Below are 9,862 nucleotides of genomic sequence, written 5' to 3' on the forward strand. Positions count from 1 at the left end.
TAATCACTTCGACATTTATCATGATTGAATGTCCTTATGAGTTTTACACGTAGGCAGCACAACGTGCGACATGCATTGAGTAACTGGCGCGAGTAGACTTTTATAGGGTAAGACCCTGTATTATACCACTCAGTGGCGGATCCGGGGGGGGGGGGGGCTGTTGGGCGATCGCCCCCCCCCAAAAAAAAAACACACGTCAGATTATACCTTGGATTTCCCTCTCTCCCCTCCCTCACTGCGAGCTCCGACAAAGAAACCGCCCCCTCCCCAAACCGAGGGTCTGGATCCGCCCCTGATACCACTACGGGACTGCCCTTGCTACCATTTTCAATTTTTTGAAGAAGAAGGTACTGCTATGGTGACCATAGTACTGCCGTTCGGTGAATGAACCGTCCAATCGCCCTGTGTGGCTGGTGGCCACTGTTCCTAGTGGTGGAAGAAGAAGAAGAAGAAGAATGAACCGTCACCGTCAAGTCAAAGTACAGTTGGACATCCTCATAGTTGGACATCCTCATCCCTTGTGGCTAATGGCCATTCTCCGTGGGACGAAGAAGAAGAAGAAGAAGAACATCAGCACGTTCACAAGCGCGTTCGCGTGATATCACCGTGGCTCACGGCCATTATCTCATTGGTACACTCTTAAAAATGAGCTTCACCTCATAGCACGCTCCTAGCCAACCATTATCTCGAATGATATCGTTATCTGCCCTGATTTGTTGAAAACGGGAGGCGTACGCCTTTTTGTGACACTTATGGTGTTCATAATTGTCACAAAAAGGCGTACGCCTCCCGTTTTCACCGAATCAGGGCAGATAACGATATCATTCGAGATAATGGTTGGCTAGGAGCGTGCTATGCGGTGAAGTTCATTTTTAACAGTGTAGAAGAAGAAGAAGAAGATATCACCGTCAGGTGGAAGCAGGCAGAAAGAACGACCTTGCAAAAATTTCCCTCTCCGGCCCTATCATTGACGCCCTTCCGCCCCTGCCCTCTATCACGCGGGCCAGGTATAGAAGGCTGCTGGAGCTGACCGCTCTCCGCTCACTGCCAGCCCGGTACGCCCATCTTTCCCACGCTTGGCAGGCTGACCGCTGCGTCTCCCGTCATGTAGAAGTCTTGCTGACTCGACTGCGCTGTCTAGCCCTTCCACTGAACTTTTACCTGCACCGCGCGGGTGTCAGCCGCTCTCCTGCGTGCGTCCACTGCGGTCAAGAGGAAACTGTGGAGCACTTTCTCCTGCACTGCCCCCTCTACGACCGCTCCCGCCTTAGCTACCTTGCCCAGCCGCTGGCTAGACAAGGGGTTCCCCTCTCCCTGGACGCCATCCTGTCATTTGGAGCCTCCCACACCGAAAAATGGCGGTTTGAAATAGCGTCGAGAGCCGCCGCCTTTCTGACCATCTGCGGCCGCTTCTGAAACATCTTGTACCTCCCGCTTCCTCCTTCCCCTCTGCTATGGCTTCCTTCTACTAACATGTCACCGTGAGCCTCTAGAGATTACTCCGCACCAAACCCTGGCCAATCGCCCTGTGTGGCTGGTGGCCACTGTTCCTAGTGGTGGAAGAAGAAGAAGAAAGAACGTTGTGTGGCTGGTGGCCACTATTCCTAGTGGTGGAAGAAGAAGAAGAAAGAACGTTGCCTTTGTCGCGTATGGTACCATGATGTCCTCCACGAAAGTAAAGCCTAAGGTCAACGTCGACGAGGTAAGCTTTAGTTGAGAGGTTGTAGGCTACTTCAGAACAGACGTAAAGCGTGAATAGACGTGCATGAACGCGATGCTAATGCAGGAGACCTTCATTTGAGAAGAACTAAATGCAAAATTAATAAGAAGGTGCAGTCTTGAGACGCGGCTCTCGGTGATAGTGAGGTGGTTGCGCTACAAGACCGGTACAGTGGGTGCGAAATGGTACCTTCGCGGTAAAAAAAAAGTGCTAACCTGTGCTGCATTGGTGTCGCGCAACCACTATGTAGGGGAACCAAGAAAATAGGGTGTGAAAAAATGGTAACTTCTATAGTTACCACCTAGGTCAACATAGCATCTGATAAAGGGTGTAAAAGGGTGGTAAAAGCAATTATCATACATTCGAATAGCTACAAAAAGACGTACTCCCCCCTCGCTCACCGAATCAAAAGCGGTAACAAAACAACTTTATTTTGAGATGGAGAGTGGGGAGCAGTATCCATATTCGTAGGTAGGAGGTGGAACTTTGCAACCTTTTAGGCACAACATATGCGACAACTATTACCTCCTATAAAGGTATAACTGCTCCACCCTTTTTTTAAAGAGTGTGTTGGAGACGAAATTAGTTGACTAGCCTAGTTTGACTGTGATCTAATTGTGCAATCGATAATTGACTAACATTGTTCGAAAATTAACTAACCTAGTCATATTTGGTTTTAGTAGTGTATAGCTTTTGTAGTTTCTTGTGCTTTAAAACGACAACAGTAGCGCACTAGAACAGTTGTGCTACTGCTAGAGGTGGTATCTTTCATTTTTCTGTGTCTGTGTTCAAAACACAACAGTGTTCGGGCTGCACGCACTATGCCTTGTGGTACGTATACCGCAACAGGTGCTTTTTGTTTATGCAATAGTTCGTTAGATATCCTTATTATTAATTCCCCATACTTCTCCCTTGAAAACTGTTGCTCTCTTATGACTATAGTGCTCTTCCCCCCCCCCCTGAAATTTCCTAGCCTGCTATAATCGATGATTAGTACCGGACGCCACACTGGGCGGGTGATCTTGGATCAGTCAGGGCATAATACCATTTTGGATAATCACAGCACAGCTGACTGATTGCCTTTGTGCATGTAACAGCAAATTATGTCCGCGGCGTCGAAATGCATGACGCACACCCTCGTGTTCGGGGACCCGAACTTTCGGTCCACACACATGGGATTGCACGGGGCCAGATGGAAAACGAAAAAGTCAGTTTCCCTACGTCGCAACCAGTTACACAGCATGTCTTCTGCATGCTGGTACGCAATTACGAATCAACGAAAAGGCAAAGGAACTGTCGATGTTGTCTGATTCACATTCCAGTTGGCCACTGAACACATGTAGCCCTACACTGTTAAAACAGAACTTCACCACATAGCACGCTCTTAGCCAACCATCATACCGAATGATATCATTCTCTGTCATGATTTGTTCAAAACAGGGGGAGGAGCCTACCTGGGACAAGCATAATGTGTTCTTAGATAGGCGCCTCCTCCTGTTTTCAGCAAATAAGGACACAGAATGATATCATTCGGAATGACGGTTGGCTAGGAGAGTGCTATGTGGTGAAATTCTGTTTTAACAGTGTATGGCTCCATCGTCTGCTAACGGTGGACGGCGCCTCCTGCCTCCCGATCAGCATTAGCGCCCCCGTGCGACGCCCCCGGACCCTTAACAAGTCGCTCCATTGTATTCCGCCGTAGTTTCCAAGACCAGAGAGAGTATTGAGAGACCGTGCTATTTGTAAACAGTGAAAGGGTTTAACTGAAATGAGTGACATGGCGTGGTGTCACATGTAGCCGCTGATGCTGGGAGCCATAGAGAACTTCCGGTTGTGCCTTCTGCTTGTAAACAGTGAAAGGGTGAATATGTATGGCGCATTCTGTTCTGAACGTCTTATCTGTTCTCGTAGGATTCAAGAAGATGCGGGCTGCCCTGTGTGTTCTTCCTGTTGTCCAGTGCCGTTATCTTACACGTTATCTACACAACTTCCTTCAGTGAAATTTGGGAGACACCCAGCATCCCTGAACTGCGTGACACCGATGAAACTCCATTTCCGGCTGAGAATGTCACCATTCCAGCAGCACTGATGGGTCCAACCGTTACGGCGTCTTGCTCAGCTGATCGAGTTCATACGTTGTTCTTCTTCCACACGGATGCTTCGCATAGGTGAGTACGACTACATTTGTAGCTTACACCGCAAGTGTTCCATAGACTGTTTGCTCTCGACTGTTGAATGAATGTCCTCACGGTTTCAGTATGCGAACTAGAGCACTGCACAGGCCTAATTTTCAGGCCCGGTCCCAGCCCGCCTCTGCTCTATGTGTTCTCGAGGCCCGGAGGCGTATTTAGATTTACTAAAGAGCACAGCGCAGCGAGGAAACGGCCGCAGCTAATTGGTGGAGAGTGAGGAGGTACATTCGAACGGAGCGGCTGTATTTCTCTGCCGTCAAGCTCTGTGCTTGATGCCTGCTTGCTTGGGAAGGCAGCGCGCAGTGGGCCATATGTATGAACCTAGTGGTTCAAGAGACTCATCTCCGCTCTATTGCGCATGCACCGGTGTTAGTTCCCCTTTCTCGAACTCTCATGCCAATGAAATATATCAGAACACCTAACCTGACCCTCGTGCGAACTCTCACGGGAACGAAATCCCAACGCCTAACCTTTGTGACCCTCGTGCCAGACTCTCAGCGCGCCCGTCACACCAATCATTCCCAAATGTGTGTGAGTGCACGTGTGAAATCCATACCCATTACACGAAATAAGCATGATCACATATAAAAAAGTGATAGTTCTCAGATGAGAATCCACGATATCCCATACGCAACAACACCAGACGAGAACACAGAAAAATGAATCATATCAGGTTTAATTAATTCGAAATACATAGTCATCACAGATTTTGATAACTCCAAACAGAAGGGCATCGTGATGACCACACAGAAATTAGGAAGGTTCACTTAAAGGACCATTAAAGTGGTATCTAACATGGCCAAAAACTGCTGTCATCTTGTAAAGCAGTATGTGAAAAGCATTCCCACAAAATATTTCTGTCCAAAGTTGTTTCACCACGGTGCAATTAATTTGGAAAATCGCTGCCGCGGTGACAGGCCGGAGCGCTCCAACTGCAGACCACAGCCACTCTACTGTGACGTTGGTGGTAGAGAGCCCCTCATTCGTTCGTAGGAAAAACCGTGTGCTACGAACATTGCGAGCTGTTTCTTGTTGACTTCTATTCTTTATATGATTTATATCACGTTTTCTATATAAAAAAAGAAAAACAAAGCATATATGCAGCCTGAGAAAATAAGATTACGATCGCAAGAGTAATATATCCGTGGCTCCTGTGCAATCTCAGAATACACAGTAGCAGAAAGCAAGCGATGGCGGCGGTATTGTGGCGCCAACTGTTAGCCACTGAACCAACTGCGCGGTGAAAACGGTCGGACAGGCTGCACACTGTCGGAAAGCACGGGGTTTCCGCTGTACAAGAGCAGTTAATTCCGGGCTGCACCACTCGTTCTTCCCGTGGTATCTGCGGTCCCAAAAAATCGTGGTTGTGTCGTGGACAGCCTTCAAACCCTCCGTTTCGGACATCACGTAGCCGGAGAACGCATGGCGTCTCCGAAGAGGTAGCAGACGCTCCGGCCTGCGCGATGTTGCTCACCTCGATCATGTGATCCCAGGTCCAATGAGGAGCGTCCTTTCCACTTGCGTCACATAGTGACGCGTGTGGTGGCGCTCATCACGTGCCCAAGGGCCCGAAACTCGCCAGTTCCTTTGCGGGATAAAGTGAGGCGCTTCATGCGTTTCACGTCACCGGATGTCAGAAAACGTCATAAATTGAACGTCATGGAGACATCCGGTGGCTAGTGATTACTGATTGGTTCCCATGAGGTTGAATTCGTTTTCTGAGCGATGATTGGCCGTTTTCAAATTTGTTCGCGAGCGCTCGAACAGGCGACAGCGCGGCGGCTGTGCCGGTTGGAACCGGCGTTCACGGAGTCGCCGGCATCCGTTTCAGACGGCTCGTGTTGTGTAGCAGTTGTGTTGGACTATGAATTCTGATTTTTCCTGTTTAAAAACGCAAGCTGTATCATGTGAGTGTCCTCGAACAGTCACAGCCGCCAGGGAAGATGCCTGCGCAACATTTGTGCTCTGCTTCTTGGTGTAGAAACTATTCGAGCGTCCCAACGCCTCGTACCCGATACCTGGTCAACGACTGCCGAGAGGTAAGTCATTTGTCGTCGCTTGTTGCCGTACAACACCGCATTCACTTCGTGTATTGTGAATAAGTTGCTTACCAGTTACCGGAATACGCGGTGACCGAGACAGACAGCGTATCTTTGCAGATACGATGGTAGACTATATTTCTTTTCGTGAAACAATGTCATCTAAATGTTATGATTAAATACCCGTTCACGTCGTACTGTATAAAGGTATGACGCTACTGTAAGTCTGATTCTTGGTGATTTCGCTCGACAAGTTTCGTCAGACGCGTTGACTGAGTAGCTGTTCTGTACGTAGCGCCAAAGCCAAGATTGTCAGGCTAATCGGTCTGAATATATCATTGTGAAGTAGCGCAATAAAAGGTATTTTTTGTACTAAGGTCGCCCATCACACCCCATGGCTGCGAGCTTCTCGCAACCCTACCACCGTTCTTATTTTTCGCGTTCAATAGCACCTTTATTCTTTCTATTTACATTGCAACTTTCACATGCATAACCGTATATCTGGTACCAATTTTTTTCATCTTGCAGCCACTGAGCTCCAGTTCCCAGTAGCAGTCTTTGCCAGAGACAGTCCGACATTAACAGGCTTCTTCAAGCAAATTCTGGAGCAATATTAATATCATCCTGTGTACGTCTTGCTTGTATAACCGTATGTCGCACAATAAAATACTTCATGTCACAAAAACAACCTAGGCTCCGTCGTATTCCTTTAACTCCCACTGCATTCCGACAAACGCGAACCAAAAAAACAATGCATGGAAGAAAAAAAGGAACAACAAAAGAAGACGGGAAGCAGAGCAGAGAGGAGGAAAGTAGTAAGAGAGAAACGGATGACACGTCATTTACGTCATTCGCGACATAATCAAAAAAGAAAAAAAAATAGGGTGGCTAGTCCTCAGTCATTGGTCGAGCTCCGGAGGTCACGTGAGTTTTCAGCTACAATAGATTTCTACTACAGCTTCGTGCCCCTGACGTGCCTATCGTGAAGGCGAAGGAGGGTGTTTCGCGCACGGGAGGTTCGGGGAACTATTGCAGGCGTCCCAATTTCGCTACGGTTGCACTAATTGTGGGAAAACTGTTTTCGGCCGCCTAACATTTCATACTGACCAAAAACAAACAAAGTTGTGGGCCCCTAGACTGGTCGTTTAACGTCAATTTCCCACCTACGCTCGGCAAGTATCCGAGCGTTCTGCGCATATCTCCTCTCCCTGTTACTCCACTCTGAAAGCCCCATTGGCTACGGCGGCGCCCTCCCTCTTCCCTCTCACTGCCTCCTCTCATGCGCAGAGACGCACTTGCACAGCGTATACGTACACGTAGTGATCAGACGTTTGCACTTATTCAATGAGTGGCCATTATAGGTACATTGCAACAAAACATATCATCGTTGGTGCACAGCTGATTCCTGCTAACACTCACGCTATCATGGCCGCTCGTCTCATGACGATATTTTTTTTTTTTTTTTCGCGGAGCCAGCAACAGGGGATGTATTGTATTCATCTGTTCACACGTCTGGTCTGGTCCACACTCTTAAAAATGAACTTCACCACACAGCACGTTCCTAACCAACCATCATCTCGAATGATACCGTCATCTGCCCTGATTTGTTGAAAAGGCGTACGCCTTTTTTTGTGACTTATGCTGTTCATAATTGTCACAGAAAAGGTGTACACCAGGCGTCATTTTTAAGAGTGTACAGATGTGAACGTCGCTTCCTGTTTAACCCAAAAACTGTACGAACTCCGTATTACAATTCACGGACACACGGCAAGGATACAGAGATGCACGGATAAACACGCCCACTGTGACACATGCGCAAAGGGGGCAGAGCAGGACACGGAAATGTACTCGGGTGGTAGATGATTTCGTATATGTGCACCAGTGGGGCAACAGAAAGTTTTTCCTACATTGAAATTATGAATAACCCATTAGTACACGCACAAGCCATGCTCATATTGTAAAGTTTTTCAATTTGCAATCGTACCTCTACTACCAACACCCAGGATCGCTCGCGCCTCATGCTCGTAGCTTTGCCGATGGGTCTGATCTGGTATTTGCGCTTAATTTTAGGGGTCTCCCCCAAATTGGGGGGGGGGGGGCGTGGTAGGTAGGGGGGCTCGAGCCCCCCTCCCCCCAATCCCGCCTTCCGTGCTACACCACTGACTGTATGTCTGCATCTCTTGCACTTTGTGCTGGACCCGCCAGTGATGTAAGTTGCGTTTTTGGTTCTCGTCAACAGGAAACGCAGAGACCTGTATCGGAAAACATCGCTGCATGAAAACCTGAAACGGCGCTTCCATTGGGAGGCCGTGTACTTCGTCGCGCTCCGGAACAACAGCACATTGCAGCAGCACCTTTTGCAAGAAGGCGAGAAATACGGCGACATAGTCCAGCTGCAATACGATGAGGCAATATCCGAATCAAGATGAAGACCCTGCGACCAAACTTGACTTATGACGCTAGGGGTCTGCCTTCCTTCATTTCGCTTCTCCATCCGTATAACGAAAGCAAGTTTTTGACCTTATGGAAAGATGCGTCGCAGAGTATTAAGTAAACAATAAACTAGTATGCGAATTACAAATTAATCCAAATGTAGTGCGAATTGAAATTTATATACTTTTTACTAGGCTTCTCTGTGTAGTTGGTGGTGGGGTTCGTGCAGAGGTCTTCTATCTCCCACAATCCTTACTGTCCCCCGGCCAAATAAAACTTTAGAAAAACATACAGCGTATTTGCCACGCGGCACTCCGTACACATTTTATGTGAGTAGCTTTGCCGCCATACGTGACGTAAATGCGAGGTTTCCTTTGATTTTCTAAAAACAAGAAAAAGAGTGATCGACACGAAAATTGTTCCGTTAGAGTTCTGATTGCTTACGCTATTGAGCGAACTCTCTTTATGAGGTTAGCCGATAGGAAGTCACGTTGTGCTAGAGGATGAGGAGGCCGATAACTTTCCGACGAAAGTTGCAACGGAAGATAGTCCGTGGGCTCCGTGGGCAACCTCCCGAAAGCATGGTTTAATGTTCTATTACAAGACCAATTACGGTCTGCAGGACAAGCACGGAGGACTAGAAACATCATTCGTGGCAGCGACGTTTGTGTGACGACGCGGCCAAGTTTGTGTGTTCGTTGCTGAAGTTTTAGAGATTGCCATTAATCAAACTTGTACAACAAATGGTGGAAATCAAATGAACTTACAGCTGTAGGGCAGCGCCAGCTCGCAAACCAACGATTCAAGATGACACACACACACACACAGGGGCACGAAACAACCGATCGAGTACGTACTTATGAATGAAACGTTATTACCATAGAGCGTCGGTGGTGATGCACCGCCTTAACATAACGTTGTTTCCGCAATGGTGCTCACTAGGAGTAAACGACTTTGGAATGTCATAAAAGCACGGAAAGCAACGCGAGCAACAAAGCGTTGCGAAACCGAAACTTGATTACGAGGAGGATTGGCTGTACGCCGAAATAAATCTTAAAATTCCACCCTTCGAAATCCATTTTCTGAAATAAACCGTTTACAAATACACGTCCTCAAAATAAACGCTGTTAATATAAATCATGGTTAGGCTTAGGAAGGTAACGCTCCGTATCATAGTAGTGATAGCCGTATGGGCGACACGATGTTCTTTTCGGCGAAACATGCTATTATAATGTTTCTTACTCATGTTTGTATTATCAATTACATAAAAACTTAGGATTTCGAAATATCCAGCTTAAAAGTGATGACGACGATGCGCGTATGAATACAGGACACGCACACTTGATCATACCTGGGTAGTAATAGCATTACTGTAATGAAATTACAGAAATGAATTACTTTTTCTGGTAATTGGTAATGTAATGCATTACTTTTGATATTAGGTAATTTGTAATGTAACTTAATTACATTTGGGCTGT

General features: G+C 47.3%; 1 protein-coding gene across 1 annotated transcript; it reads left to right on the forward strand.

Annotated features, from left to right (window-relative positions):
• Positions 1 to 1,566: 1,566 nt before the first annotated feature.
• Positions 1,567 to 8,530, forward strand: LOC135398108 (uncharacterized). Its single transcript, XM_064629530.1, has 3 exons — positions 1,567 to 1,702; positions 3,632 to 3,888; positions 8,191 to 8,530. Exons 1-3 carry the CDS (start codon positions 1,658 to 1,660, stop codon positions 8,378 to 8,380), a joined length of 492 nt encoding a protein of 163 aa, XP_064485600.1. The 5' UTR covers positions 1,567 to 1,657; the 3' UTR covers positions 8,381 to 8,530.
• Positions 8,531 to 9,862: the final 1,332 nt, after the last annotated feature.

Source organism: Ornithodoros turicata, chromosome 6, assembly GCF_037126465.1.
Source record: "Ornithodoros turicata isolate Travis chromosome 6, ASM3712646v1, whole genome shotgun sequence".
Taxonomy (NCBI): domain Eukaryota; kingdom Metazoa; phylum Arthropoda; class Arachnida; order Ixodida; family Argasidae; genus Ornithodoros; species Ornithodoros turicata.

Excerpts from the sequence above, each read along its gene's own strand:
- LOC135398108 (XM_064629530.1), top strand. The coding sequence starts at position 1,658 with ATGATGTCCTCCACGAAAGTAAAGCCTAAGGTCAACGTCGACGAG. Across the intron at positions 1,703-3,631 it reads CTAAGGTCAACGTCGACGAG|GATTCAAGAAGATGCGGGCT; the intron begins GTAAGCTTTAGT and ends CTGTTCTCGTAG. Across the intron at positions 3,889-8,190 it reads CACACGGATGCTTCGCATAG|GAAACGCAGAGACCTGTATC; the intron begins GTGAGTACGACT and ends TCTCGTCAACAG.